At 33.9% G+C, this 15,265-nt stretch overlaps 1 protein-coding gene across 1 annotated transcript; it reads right to left on the reverse strand.

Moving 5' to 3' along the window:
* Positions 1 to 1,525: 1,525 nt before the first annotated feature.
* On the reverse strand, positions 1,526 to 10,129 carry Prp18 (pre-mRNA processing factor 18). The gene is made up of 6 exons (XM_071595019.1): positions 9,902 to 10,129; positions 9,699 to 9,819; positions 9,454 to 9,617; positions 6,503 to 6,793; positions 4,853 to 5,065; positions 1,526 to 2,071 (listed from the first exon to the last, which is right to left on the reverse strand). Exons 1-6 carry the CDS (start codon positions 9,956 to 9,958, stop codon positions 1,826 to 1,828), a joined length of 1,092 nt encoding a protein of 363 aa, XP_071451120.1. The 5' UTR covers positions 9,959 to 10,129; the 3' UTR covers positions 1,526 to 1,825.
* Between the last annotated feature and the right edge of the window lie 5,136 nt (positions 10,130 to 15,265).

The following is a 15,265-nucleotide window of genomic DNA, read 5'->3' on the forward strand; positions in this document are numbered from 1 at the left end:
CAAAAATTTACAACATTAGTTGGCCACTTGCATCATACATCTGGACTATGACAGGACATACTGAATCACATTCCACAGATGAGTCATGCTAAACTTCAGTTCTGCCTACTACATGTACACAGACAAACATGTTCAAACAGTAAGACATTTTTGATTGCTTCAACGGATAGGTACATAGTATCAGCTGATAGATCGATAAACTATCAACAACCTGATACCAATTTATGAAAGCCACTTGCCCTGCCATATATCAAGCCTTAGAAGATGTACTGGTATGCCCGATCTGAATAGGAATTTAAATGCTTGGGCACCACTCGTGGTATTTAATTTTTGCTAGATCTCTCTGTCTGAAGCATCACAGGAAATAATTTATATCTTTTAAATATATTTTTGCTAAAATTAAAAAAAATTAACCTTATGTTAAATTGCTGTTTCTATTTAGTAAAAAAAATTTTACATAATATTTCATATTTTCACTCCTCCATTCGCCTTTAAGTTATGAACCTCCATTCTAAAAGTCCAGTGTTTTGATGTAATTCGAAATAATCCTCTAAATTGCATTGCATCTGCAATTGCATTACTGAAACCTGCATTGCAATCAGGGCACCAATACACTGTACCTCTTTACCTCGTGCGGAGGACACATACCATCTTCTTTCAGGCCTAGACTTCTTCCCAGTCGGTGGAATCTTTTCAAAAAAGTGCTTCTTGACCAAACTTCCTCACTTGAACTTTCTCTATCAGATACAATGCTCACTTTACTTTCTCCATCCAATCTTTACCTAAATTCTCCATATTATCTTCACTCAAAAAAAGCTTATCCCCCTAGGAAACCATCGAGTGTTATACACAAGGCTTTTTTACTTCTCTTTCTCAAAAAAGAAATTTAACAACTGAGACTAGATGATGGAGAGAATTTTTGCCCCCGCAACTATTAAGACAATTCAAAAAGAATAAGGCATGGATGGTCCCAGAAAAATTTGATAGGGAGATCATATCAAGCAATAAAGAAAAACAGAACCCGAGGACAAAGTGTCAAAGCAAAGAACTCGCTTATCTCATAAAGATGGACTTGTTAGATTTATCTTCCTTATAGAGTGCCTTTTCATGTAGACAAAACAGAACCATTAGGAAGACTCATTATCTAAGACGCCATTGGCAACCATAGATATTTAAAAAATTTTATGGCACTGCAGAAAAAATTCAAAACCGAGAGGGCGGAGCCGGAGCGGAGAAAAACCTATGGAAAACGTCGATTCCCAAACAAGGCCTACCAACTTTGAAGTAAGATTTAACAGTCCAAATCGTCTATATATTGACATACAAGCTAAACTATTATTATGCCAAAAGAAACTCATTTTTATTCTTTATGAAGAGGATGGGGTTTATAAAGACAATCAAAAGCCATTTAGTAACCCTTGATAAAATCACTCTTTTTACAAAACTGAAGAAATCCATATGATATATATTTACATTATATACAGTGACAAGGAGTAGAAACCCAAGTAATTCAATATTGAATCACTGATTTATCCAATTATTCATGAGCTCATTCAGAGGGCTTACCATTATAATCAAACAGCTAAAAACATTTTCAATGAAAAAAATCCACAAATCATTTAACTATGATTTCCACAATTTTATACACTTTTTTGATAGTGAAAAAGTCACCACTCTACATGATGAGAATCAATGTCCAATTTTATAGGTTCTCACAAACAAACCCGGATATATAAACACAGTTTTAACTAACCAGTCAGATCATCAAGTTCCACATTCATAATTACCATGGTTTACCCTTTTCTTCAGAGAGGTGGCACTACATTCACGATGGTCCAAACGCAGCATATTCAACACATCGAGAAGGATCAGTTGGGAAATACTGTTGGCAACGTGTCATTAGTCTTTTGAGAGCTTGAATATATTTGCGTTGTGTCTCATCATTCATCACGTGGGCAACATTCTTAGAGAAAATCTTTTCACGACCTGTTCGAGCATGGATACCCACCATAGTGACACCAATAGGCCATGGAGCATTGCCAATTGCCATCTGAAGATAGGCATCATTGGCCTGAAAAGAAAATTTGTTTTCCAAACATGTAACATTTATCAATCCAGGACAAAGTACAAGAAAAATACATTTACATAAAGTTAAAGTTCTCAGGCAACACATTTTATGAACTTACTAATCATATTTAGAAAAAAAATATGTACTTTTTTAGGCCACTGACAAAAATGTTATTAACCAACCAAGGTATTGACATTTGCTATCATTGTCAAAGTCACAGCAGGTATCAATGAATTGAAAGCTTTTATAATTGTTAATAGCATTTAGGGTAGAGGCAGGGATGAAAGAGTGATCATTGAAAATATGGTAAGAAAGGGAGAAACAAATTTAAAAGAATATGAGTTGACCAAAAAAAGGATGAAAAGAACAGTTTTATATCTTTCAAGCATATTTATAGCTGGAAAAATATTTTCCTTGCATGGAACAAAGAAAATTTCTGTGAAAAATCAAAAGCACTTGAAAATTTCTACAACTGACCACAACTTCTGTGCCACCACCCATTATTAAGGTGTCAGATCAAGTTCACGATCTGTCTGCCATTCTCTGTACTCAATATCTTTGACAGTAACATTTGTGAACAGTCCCATATTTAACCGTTCATATGAATAACTATATTTTCATTCCCTTTGCTAGGTTTTGGACAGCATGCGAGGATTTTTCCCAACTCAACGAGAATATCATATAGTTTTTCCAACATTATTTCCCAGTCTTTTCTTTGTAACTACTGCCTACTTTCATACTGCCCAAACTATTCACTTCTTTCTTCTATCCTGCTTAACCTACATGTAACATTTTCCCTTTTATCAGAGCCTTTAACATCTCACTTTCTTTCAATAATTTCCTCCACCATTTTTTTCTACCTTCTTTGAATCTTCCATAGAAAGTTCTCATCTTTACCAACACTTAAAACATCCACATTATTTTGACCCCACTGTCCAACTTATTTTCCCCATTCTTCACCACACCCACAAAACAGTGACTTGTTCCTTATTATAATGGGTGATCAGCAGCAGCTTCTCCAGAACTTCTTTGTGCATAATGGTGTCTGCTTTTACAGGACTAAAGATTTTCACAGCTGAAATTCAATGAGTACCAAAGAAAAATATTTAACGTAATTTCAAGTAAACCAGCCATGAGATTTGCATGGTGAAGCTTTATTTGTATTAAGTATTTGCATACCCTAATTACCTATATGCATACTACGATATGACATGCTCTACCCCTGAATTTCTATGAAGTAGCCACTTCATAGAATTATTTTTTTCCCTCTCTGTCCTTTTCTTTTTATTTCTGAAGCCATCACATTAGCAGCAGTGATTGAATAATTCCTTCAAAGAACCTACACCAAAGCTTCTCTCTTGACTGCCCATCAATTCTCATCATGCTACTCGACTTCCATTCTACTATGTTTTAACAGAGTATCACCTTGGCATGACAGAATATTAAACCATCTCTACTCTATGAGTTGACTACCATAGCTCCGTATGGAATGGCAACCATAAATGAGGCAAGCTCAACAGCCAGTAGTAAGAAGCAAGCAAGAGATCTCATGGAGAAGTATAACTGAAAAATGCCACATTTGAACTGGGCTTCATTTGGATTTAGCTTTTCTACACCTCGATAATCTCATTTATTTTTTATTGAGCTTAATCTTCATTACACATCTCCCATTTTGTTTCCATAAAATTCTCACTAATAACTCCAATCTCATGACAGTTGGAGACAATATTGCTTGATCATCTCCAATCTTAACTATTATCTCACCTACTGATTTTATTCCCAGCTCAAACCCCTTCCATCCCACCCATGACTTATCCTCAGTATAAAAGCCAAAATATGCCAGTGATAACTCTCACCCCAGTCTCACTCCCCTCTCTGCCCATCTAGATTAATCATAATATTTATTGGTCTCAGGACTTTACAAAGTAAAATATAGGAAAAGTCAGAGAACGAACTGCTGTTTCAGGGTTCTGAAGACTCTAGGAACTCTTCCACATTATTTATAAATCAGAAAATGCATGAGATATTTGTTAAATGCACCCTAGAAGGAGCAGCTTGTGATGATTCTTCTTCTGCTACCCTAACCTATACAATCGAATTTAAGCATAGGTTCAAATTAGTAGCCCCCAATCCATTCCTCTATTTTGGAACATCCATTGCAATCCATCAGTCAAACCTTCTCAAAATCCATAAACCACATAAAGACACCTTTACCAAGATAGCTAATTGCATTATTTTATATCTTCTATTGATGATTCTTTCAATTACTTTTGCTGCATGCCAAATTAAACTTGAACTATCTGACTAATACAAAAACTGACTGCATTTATTTCAATGATTTATTCAAACATTGAAGTCATATTGATATTCACAAAATCAATCATTTGTTGATTAAGAGCTGTATCTGCTATGCCCTATAAATTTATGTGAACCTTCATAAAATTAGTAGAAGGCAAATTTTGATGTCGTAGAACTTTTTATTAGCAGTTAGGGGCTAAATTTCTACCAATTCTCCATACTCAGAAACAATTCCACTACAGTCAGGTCACAAGGTCATAATCTTTTGATAATACTATTGAGGAGTAAGGAGTAATATATTTCTGCTGGCCATTATGCTACCAGTGAAATTCATATTACCATGGAATATTTGACAGCAATCGGTCAAATCCAATCCATAGAAATTTGAGCCAAAAAAACACCCTAATTCCTTTATAAAATGTTATGGAAAGTAAATGTCCTATTGACATCCTTATTTACTTAGACATTTAATTACTACTGGCTTACCATAATATAATTTCGATCCAAAAGGTGGCGAATTATCTCAGTGAGTGAGTCCGATATATCTTCTGGTAGAGTGCGAGATTTGAGTTTTCTGAGAAGTGGATCCAGGTACACTTGTGTTTGTGTATATGTAGCTGATGCCATTTTCCCTTTCACAGACATCTTCTCTGTCGCAGGTCGGCTGTTCAACTGATTGCCCCACATCTTTAGCAAAAACTGAAAGAAAGTTGAATTAATATCATAGTATAATGCCACTAGCAAAGAGTGATTAATTAGGAACACTAAACAAATATTATATAATTAACTTTTTCTTAGTTGATGGATGAACGAGTAAAACAATACATATTTAAATTTTTGTCAACCACATACTATGTAATTTCGATCCATTCTCTGTCAGTTTCCACTAGCCAACTGAGCAAAATACCCGAACAGCCATCCCTAAAACCTTTTTACTTCTTTTCTATTTAGAGGCTTTTCTAGCTATCAAAGTGGAGGAATTCTACTTTACTGAAATTTAGAGTACCTTTCTTTCAACAATATTTCTAACATTCCTTTAAATTGATGTCCACACACATAGGTATAACCTGCTTAGTTTTGTTTAAGGGACAAAAAAACTAATACTTTGTAATATGCATGTTATATATAAATTCACTCATAATAACATCAAATATCTGGAACATTCCATCTTTGCTCACTACCCTTTGGCTCTTAGATTGGATCAATATTTCACAGCATCATCAGCCATTCTTATTGAAATATAATGAAATAATTGACTTTGTACAAAGTCAATTATTTCATTACATTTCAATATGTTATGCAAATTCCATAAAGCCTGAGACAACAAATTTTATCAGCCATTCTGTTTCACAATTACACATTGATGAATTTGATGAGGAAAAATGTACTGGAACAATTTTTCATATCGATAGAAAATTGAAAGTGAGAGAAATGGTCGGGAATGGTGGGAAAAAAATACATTACAACATGATTTAAGAGTTAATATCAATCCTGTGAATATAATTGATACTTGAACAATATCTCCTGATTGGTTTAAAAACATAAAAAAGTTCGGCACAAAACATCAAGGAGCATGAGCAGTACAAGCTTTTGCATTAAACTAATAATCTACTTCAATAGCGCATTTTATACCCAAACAAATGGTCTCAATTTAAGAAATTAAATTAGCGATAAGGCAGAAACCTCCCGTAAGCATATGAGCTATGACATGGAGGGAACCCACACCTATCTGCTCTGCCACCGATGATACTATAAGTTACAATATATGTCAACAGTGGAATCTGGCTTGATTATTATGGACTTTATTTATGCTTTTTAAATAGAAGATAATATCTAGGGTACAATTGTGATCCTAAAAAAATACAGGTCATTATTTTCAATTTAATTAATCATTTTATTCCATTCATTTTTAAAGTTCCTATCAGCATCAAAAGTTTCATTTGGACATGCAGATTACAAATGGGTACCTTAGAAAATGTTTTTCTTCAGATTTCAATTATCAGGTGTAAAGAATGAAAGGCTCTCTGGATTTCTCAAACTATCCATCCTCGATCTCGAAGGATTTCTGCCACTTCCGCAAAACATCACAATTAATATAATCAATTACTGTGAAGAAAAAAATTTTAGAATACTTACTGTGAGAAATTGTGAGGTCACATTCATATCCAAATCACGATCACCTTCCCCTAACCGCTCAGCACAGGCCTGAATTTGGTCATAGGTAACGCCATCATCAGTCACTTTGACATCATTAGTTGGACGGCCTTCAGAATCATGCGTGGTAACTCCTGACGCTCCACCTGCTGCACAGCTCCCAGACACACCATTGCTTCCTGATCCACCCGTCATATTTGCCGAGTACAAAATCTCATCAACATAAGCCTGATCAACCCTTTCCAGAGCTTCTTGGAAGTCATTCCTCAATCCCTTTAAGAAAAATGCACAATCTAATGATTCTTATTTTCCAAATACATTAGTAGAGCAAGCACAGGAATAAATAAGGCAGTTAATACCTCACAACCTCAGTGGAAGAAATGAAAATTCTATACCAATGGTTGCCACTCATTAATTCCTGCCACTTCACCAAAATGTGTAAGAGCCAACCACATTTTTTCCAGATGTTTTAAATTTAATCCTCAAAACACCATGTCATGTCATTTATCAATATCATTTCATGTTCATAATATCATTTAGCAATAGTATTATTTATTATTTTACAGTAAATATGCTCAAGTGCTTTAAAATGGACAGAAAAGAAACATTCTTCATCATAAAAGAGCAAAAGCAAACATCAGAATTAGACTGTTTAGTTTACAGCAACATAAAACTGCATATTAGAAATCAGAGAAATCAGATCAGTCAGTGAAATATGAGCGTGACTTCAAATGAATTTAAAGGTGAAAATGATCACAGAAACCTATCACACACATGCACTAAAATTCTATGTATTGTAAGAGTTTTTTACATTTAGTATTTTATTTCCCTATTATGGTGCTGGGCTTAAAAAAATAAAATATATTTTTGTTTATATGATTTCATAAAAGGTTCCTTTTACAGAGCACCACACAAAAACTACAGAACCCCATATAATGCCATGCAATGATACAAATGAAATCCTTCCAACATAAGCATCTTCCACCAATTTATATATTATAAGAGAATACATTCAAATTAATGGCAATTAATGCTAAAGTAAATTCAAACAATACATACATGCATCCTTAAATATAATAAAAAATATATTACGATAAATGTCCCAAAAGAGTGTCACAAAAATTCTACACCAATTCTAGACATTCTACAAATGAGCCATTATCAAATTATAAAGGGTTATTTTAGCTACATTTTACCCCCCTCACTCCAATCCTTTCATTTATGTAAAAATCAGCACTATCATTACTATGGTCAAACAGGCATCTTTTTCAAATAAAAGAAGAGAAAATCATAAAATTAAGAATACAAAGTCACTTTCCACTGTCCTTTACTAGCGTACAACCAGTTTCAACGCTCAAGCGTCAGGAATTGAAGAGAAAATCATATTTGGATAACTGAAAAACTGCATGCTCGCTACTATATATATGGCACAATTTTCAATGTAATATCAAAGTAACAGGATAATAATCGCAAAGATATCCTTCTGTCATTCTGTAAATGTTATTCTGATGATAAATTCCATCAATGGAATACTTCAAAGTTACCAAAGAGCAAATTTAATAGGTTTAGTGGTAACTAGTTAATTCATACAATGATGTAAAAATAATTTGTAACCAGTTTTTGCAAGTCACTTGTTGGGCTGTTCTTTAATTATACCTTAAATACCTTACAACACAAAACTTCATTTAAATATAATAGGTTTCAAATAGCATCCACTATTTCTGAGAGCAGCGGTAAAGATACGTACATGAAATGATAAAATAATAATGGAACTGATAAAATTCACCAAATGGCATGCACTCATAATTCTTTAAAAGATTTTGATACCCACATTTGAAATGAATGTAAGGTGGTTAAGTTTGGTTTCATCTTAACAAAAGTTCATGTCCTATCATTGTCAAACGGGTTCATGAAGGCATTGGTAGTAGTAGTTTTGAGGGGAGGCGACCGACAGCTGAGGTCATTTGCGCCATAGGGGATGGACAGGAAAGGATGAAGGGTGGAGAGAAACCCGGCGTCGGCATTAGCCTACTTTTTACGAAAGGCGCCAAGGGGTCCGCAGCTTAACGTCCCATCCGACGGACGGCATACTCACTCAAATTGCCCTCCACAAAGCACCTCAAGTGGGGATCGAGATACCTCTGAAAAATATTCAACACCGCCGGGATTAGAACCCGGGCCCTCTGGGTGGGAAGCCAGTACGTTAGCCCCCGCACCATCTCGATCCCCAAGGCATTAGTTATACGTAAAATATACATGCTCACACTTGCACTGTAATCTCAACTAAGTGAATTATGCAGATTGAGTGATTCACAGTAGGGAGAGCAAAATATCACTCCTTTTAAGTAGAGAAGTAACTACTTCAAAACTGTGAAGACATTATCGTTCCAACACTTACCACTGAATGCTTTTTTACTATTCTACGAGGATAGTACTTTCTTAGGAAAAATTTTATTAATTTGATCAAATTGCCATCATTTGGCTTTTAGAGTGCTGAAACAATTATGAATTGCCAGGAGATGTAAACAAAAACTAATTCAATTATAAGCTCACGGCAGTTAAAAATTTGATATCACGAACGATTATGGGTTTCAACAGCAGGTGAATGGTCTCATAAATTTATCCGTCCGTTAGCTTATCTGGTGACCAATCCGACAAATGTATCAAGGAGGCATAACACCGACCCCTAGAGGAGTTTCATTTAACACCTCTGCGCCCACAAAGAATGCCGATATCAATACAAATATATCACTATAAACAAAAAACAGTTACCTTATGAAACATTCATGTGTGCACAGACTTAATGAATATAATCAAATTATTTTAGTAGGTAGCAAACTTTATTACTCCTGAGGACGGCCTCGAATATAGATTGATAATCACATAAACTAGGACATTTAAAGTGGGACTAGATAATATTTGAATGAGCTTACACGATTGACCTCTGGCTCCAAAACTTCCAGTTTTCTTAACCGACGAAATGAATCTAATTCGGTTTCACCAAATAATGTAATAGGCTCCCCTCTCTCCCTGAACCGACGTATGACCTCACGTCTGGGTAGTGTTGGCCCTGAGTTATCCGCTACTTCAACTCCATCTAAACATGAATGAATTATTACCAAAGATTAAACCATATGTTTCATTACACCTGCTGAGTCACCTGAATATATATGCTCACCAAGGGATATCTTATTCGCCTTTGACAAATTTTCATCCTCTTTAGGGCCATATTTTTTCATGTACTCTTCTTCGCGTCTCTTTTCTAATTCTTCTCTTCTGAAACATTTTTTACCGGCCCCCTAAGTAATAAATATTATTAAATATAATGGTAATAGCATTATTCACACTTAAAATTGTGAAAACCATGGAGAATATACATACTAATGTTTCTTCAAGAAGTTTTCTTTTCCTTTCAATTTCCAATTTTAGTCTTTCCATGTTGATATATCACTCAAGAAAAGCTCATCACTTAATGCCGATTTAACATAAAAACAATTTTACATGAGAATTAAAATTACTGTTACCTGAAGTGGCAAATTAAATGTTCAGAAATGAAAACAAATGGAAAACAGGATGATATCGATACCGATCGAAGTGCGACCTATGGCAAGACAGTTGAAGACAGCGATGACAGCCGTTCACTGCGGACACTCATAATAGTTGGTAGATGACGTCATAGGGAGCGCTAGTTACGATGTAAGGTCCTTCTCCCGACCAAAAATCAAATTACCATTTACATGCATTTACCCAAGGGCTTTGGATGTGGAAAATTGTAATCATTATCAAATTTTAAAGTTGTAGATACATTACAATTACGAATAATTAATTTGAAGAAGAGAGTTTATAGTGATTTTTGATAAGTAAAAACAGGTAGACGGTATTATTTCGTATTCGTTGGTTAGTAACGTTAGTATTGCCATCTTTAGAAGTTACGAAATACTACTTGCATACGAGCACTGAACTTTACATTTTTAAATGTTTTACAAACATAAAAGTTCATAATTCCATTTTCTGAAGTCTGAAAAAAAACGTGGAGGGGGATATATTGAAGATACTTGTTGTCGGTAATAATAACATCTTAATTTTTTTAATATAATCTACGTCGGCTTAATGGAGAAGGATTATTAGCGACAGAGAAACCAATCATATACTAAGCAGAGTTTAAAAATTTGTGAAAATGAGAATTAGTTTTTCCATAAAGGACCGTTTTCACTCTTTCTTTGACATCTGAGGTAACCATAGGTGACTGTTTACATTATAGCAATAAATAATAGTGAAAAACTCTTACACATTTTTAGTGAATACTCCATCGAATGTAATATGGAATCTAACTGGAAATTGAGAGATTTTCCAGTTAGCAAGGAAGATTTAGAATCAATGAAAAACTCTCTAGAGAGGTACATATACAAATCGCAATCCATCGGATGGCTCTACGGTATTGGTTTAATTACATACTATTTTTATCTACATGGACTAGGTTAAACATTGGTAGTGATACATATGCCATTATGCCAGCAAGTGCCGAAATTATCAATCGCAAATTACACCATTGTACTGTATGTGATGTAATTTTGAATTCCTGTACCCAAACAAGGGATCACTGCAATGGAAGGAAACATTTGTCTCGGCTAAAATTTGTCAGCAAAGATATACCATTTGGTAAGAAAACTTTTTATCTGCCCAAGTGTATGCCAGAGAAACTAGTTGTCGTAGCTCAATTCATAACTTACCATTTTTGTGTATCATTATACGAAAATATGCTACTGATAACACATTTTATTTCATTTGGTATTAAATGCTTGATTGGATGTCCCATAACTATTAAATTATCCCCATTTGATTCATTTTCACGTGAAAAAATTGTGATTTCAATTTGAATATTTTGTATATTGTGGAAAATCACCGAGAAAGTTAATACATGGCTGTTTTGGCCTAATAAACCCTTGGTTGGCTACCAAATTTATTTGTAATATACATGGATAGCCCAGGAAGATTTAAATTAGGCACCTAAATTATTGTTGCTCTTACTCACTTCTATTTTAAACAACAGATCTGATATTGTTATTTGATTAATGCTACAATAACTAGAGAAGTTTATTATTTTTCACAAGGAGTAAAATTGGAGTCCAGTTTGTCGGGAAGGACTTAGGTACACAACTTATTTCGACAATTTGGATTAAGTAAGCACCCTGCTTTCAAACAATTAATATGAATTTGCACATTGTAATGAACTTTGACCAGTTAACAAGAATTACATGCCTAATTCAGTTAATACCCTTCATACCATTCCTCTTCAGTGTAATATGGTAATCAATGAAAAGCCTGATTTTCGGTTACTTCAGTGAACACTCCATTTAAGGAAACTTCTTTCATATATTAGCATGCCTCCATACATAACATGTTTTCGAGTAAAAGTAATCTACTTTATAGTCTCCCTTCACTTTGACTTCAATATAATGAATCCATAACTATTTCCCATGACCAGGCGAATGTACTTCATTTGTCGTACCAATTAATATTTGGTGGAATTACAATGATGGAAATTAACAATTTAAAGATTACAACTATAATAGCATTCTTCAAGAACATATTACCATTACTTTAAGGAGCAACAGCTGATTTTTGTTTTCATATGCCATTCATGAAGTGTAATCAAGCTAGTCTTCCAGTTTATGAGGAAGTTCTAGTACACATTAAACATGTAGGCAATATATTTAAGTTGATTCTTTTAAGCTTAATGTTGGTAGAATGTTATTAAAAGTTATGCAGCATTACTATTTTAATGCAGAGAAATACAATTCATAGTGACAATATGTCCATTAAATGAGATCTGTTCGTGAAACGCTAATCATGAACCCAGGAAGCTTCAACATAGGGCAGCCTTTGTTTGAAATTGAAATAATATTTTAAATATAGCATGTCGACTGCAATGGCTGGGGACTATTCATTAGAGGAAAGAAAGTTTAATGCTTCATTGGGATTACCAGAGGATGTGAATGGATTTACTCCTGAGTTATAAGTAGCCCATTTTGTATTTGAAGATAACATCGCTGAATCAAAATGTAAATACGGCCTAATACATAGTTCTTGAGACTGTTGTCAAGGCTTCTTTGTATGTAAATTGCAAAGGCTGCATACTTTCAAGTTTCACCATATCTCTTGCCAGAAATAATAACAAATGTGAAGCCCAGGAGCATAAAGCCCATTTATTTTATTATAAATAGCATAGTTGAAAGAATTTGAAGATTCGCTCTCTTGTGACACCTTAGTGATATTATATCAAATGTTTACTTTCTGGTAGAAAATGGAATTGCATTGTTAGGTATTGCCAATGCAAAAAAAAGAGGAATGGCCATTAAACCCTCTATCATTCTTTTTCCCTCACCATGTGGCATTTGAACCCAAGGCTTACTTCATAGGGAAACTTTGAGGATTAAAATGGGCTGAAGGACGATAAACAAGGAAGATATAGGGAAAAGGAGAAAATTGTTGGGAGAATAATAAGAAGGCAGGAAAAAGAGGTGCAAAATATTAAGAGCCAATGAAAAGATCAGTGGAAAGGAGAATGTTCAGGTAGAGGCAGGAAAAGAAGTATTTTGGACCAAAAGAAGGGAAATAGAAAGTATATACAGCTAAAAAATAGTTTACTCAAATGCAGGGAGACCAGCAGTAACCATTAATCCAAATATAATACACCTAATTTAGGATCCCAGAATAAACTATCAATCATGTATATTGCATGGCAAGGCTTAGTGCTTAATGTTAGTCATTCAAGCCATCAAAACATACCTTATTGCATCAATAAATTGCCCCTAATATTTGAGAAGCTATATTAACTGCCAGGACATATTAGAAGAGGATTGTTTATCCTGAGGTTAAAATGCAGGGAAACTCAGTTTTATTTCATTTTCAATGCTAATAATAATGTTCTTGATGAACTGATAAATTGATCCGGATTATGGAGGTTCCATATAATCTAAAGACTGATGACAAACATTTTTCTAATCAATAATTGAAAATTTTATTTTAAATTGAGGATCTAAAGGTGAAAACATTCATCCAACATCTCCAATCAACTCATCTGGGATTGTTTCTTTGAAGAGCAATGACATGAGCTCGAAAGAGGTGAATTCCAGAATTATGTAAGTGAAATTCTTTAACATTTTCATTAACCTTTTTCCTGAGCAATGGCAAAGTGAAATCCTCTCGGTTTTTCACCAGGTTAGTGTCTCCTTAGCTACCAACATTTTGCATCAGCAGCTATTAACACTAACCCAAGACAGTTACACTACAATGTAACTGTCATTTGTAACTGAACTTGGTCATCAACTGAAAAGTCATGAGATTATCTGGTCGAATGTTGGCCATATATTTATAAACAATATTTATAACAATTTAAAGCCATTTATCAACTTAATAAGACATTTATTTCCCTTTGAAATTTTTATCATGTTTTATTTTTCATTTTAAATATGACAATCCTCTGAGGTATATTAAATAATCAGAAAGTAACAAGTCATTAGTTTTGGAATATATTTTCCTGATAAATTAAATGCACATATCAGATAAAAGATTATTCCTAAGTTATTTAGCCTTTAACTTGAGAATAAGTCTTTTTTGACAAGTCCTTAAAACGCATAAGTACTCACTCATTTGAAACGTCATTCATTTAAGTTTTAAATCCTGAGCTTATATTTGCAATCCTGAAACAGTGAACTAATAAAATTTTAATTCAGAATTTTTTACATCAACTTGAATCAAACGTTTAAGAACTCAGATTTGGATAAATATCAATGATTAGTAAATTAGTCAAATATTTAATGCATGCAACTAATTTAGTTGGCTACTCTTATTATTTTTTTGAAAGAACCAACCTATATTGATCAAGAAAGGAATAATGGTTAAGTCATTATAGTTCAAGCTCATTTACTTCCAGGATAATCTCAGTGTAAGACATAGGCAGACATCTCTGACAAGTTTCTTTCCTAGGTTTCATCATAAATTTTGAGTTTTGCTTGAAAATTTATGTAAATGACTAAATAATTCAATAATATTTGATCATTATAGCGACTCAGCGGAAGAAGTTTCTCCTACTTGTCAACTGAACCAGAATGGCTATCCAAAAATAATTGAAAATGCTACCTCCACGCCAAAAACAACACTCAATGCTTTGTCTGAGTCCAGCCATAATGAAGTGTCAAATCATTTGGAAAGAGGAAACGGAATGGCAGTGCTTCAGGAACTTACAGATGCCTTCTCAGATTCCCTCAATGATGCGATCATTAGTAATGATACAAGGCATAGAGCATCAAATAAATCATCTAAGAAGATGGTATATAATTACTGACCAAGGGAGATAATAATGCTTAATATAACTTCATTTACATTTTACTAATTGAGAATGTTACAGCTCATTCCTGCTAGTTGAATCAAAACTGTGGAATTTTTAGATTGATCCATTGAAAATGCATACATTTCTAAGTTTAGTTTGTCTATTGTTTATTTACTGATGGAAAGGCCATTGGGACACTTCTTTCTTTTATATTTTTCTGTGCTCAGGGCGTGTTCTGAACTTTTACCATTTCTATTTTTCTGATGGAAAATTGATTAATAAGTTGCACAATGTTTAATCACTGATAAAAATTAGTTAAATTATATGAAGGAGGACTTGGAATGTTAGAATGATTTTAAGGACAGGAAAATTAGAAAGTATAAAGTGAGAAATGGAGAGATGAAATGCAGATA

This window comes from Hetaerina americana, unplaced genomic scaffold (assembly GCF_022747635.1).
Source record: "Hetaerina americana unplaced genomic scaffold, ioHetAmer1.1.p SCAF_7, whole genome shotgun sequence".
Lineage (NCBI taxonomy): Eukaryota > Metazoa > Arthropoda > Insecta > Odonata > Calopterygidae > Hetaerina > Hetaerina americana.

Coding starts and splice junctions, on each gene's coding strand:
- Prp18 (XM_071595019.1), bottom strand. CDS start 9,958: ATGGAAAGACTAAAATTGGAAATTGAAAGGAAAAGAAAACTTCTTGAA. Junction 6,794..9,453: donor TGGAGCCAGAGGTCAATCGT/GTAAGCTCATTC, acceptor TTTTTCTTAAAG/GGATTGAGGAATGACTTCCA. Junction 5,066..6,502: donor TGACCTCACAATTTCTCACA/GTAAGTATTCTA, acceptor ACTTTCTTTCAG/TTTTTGCTAAAGATGTGGGG.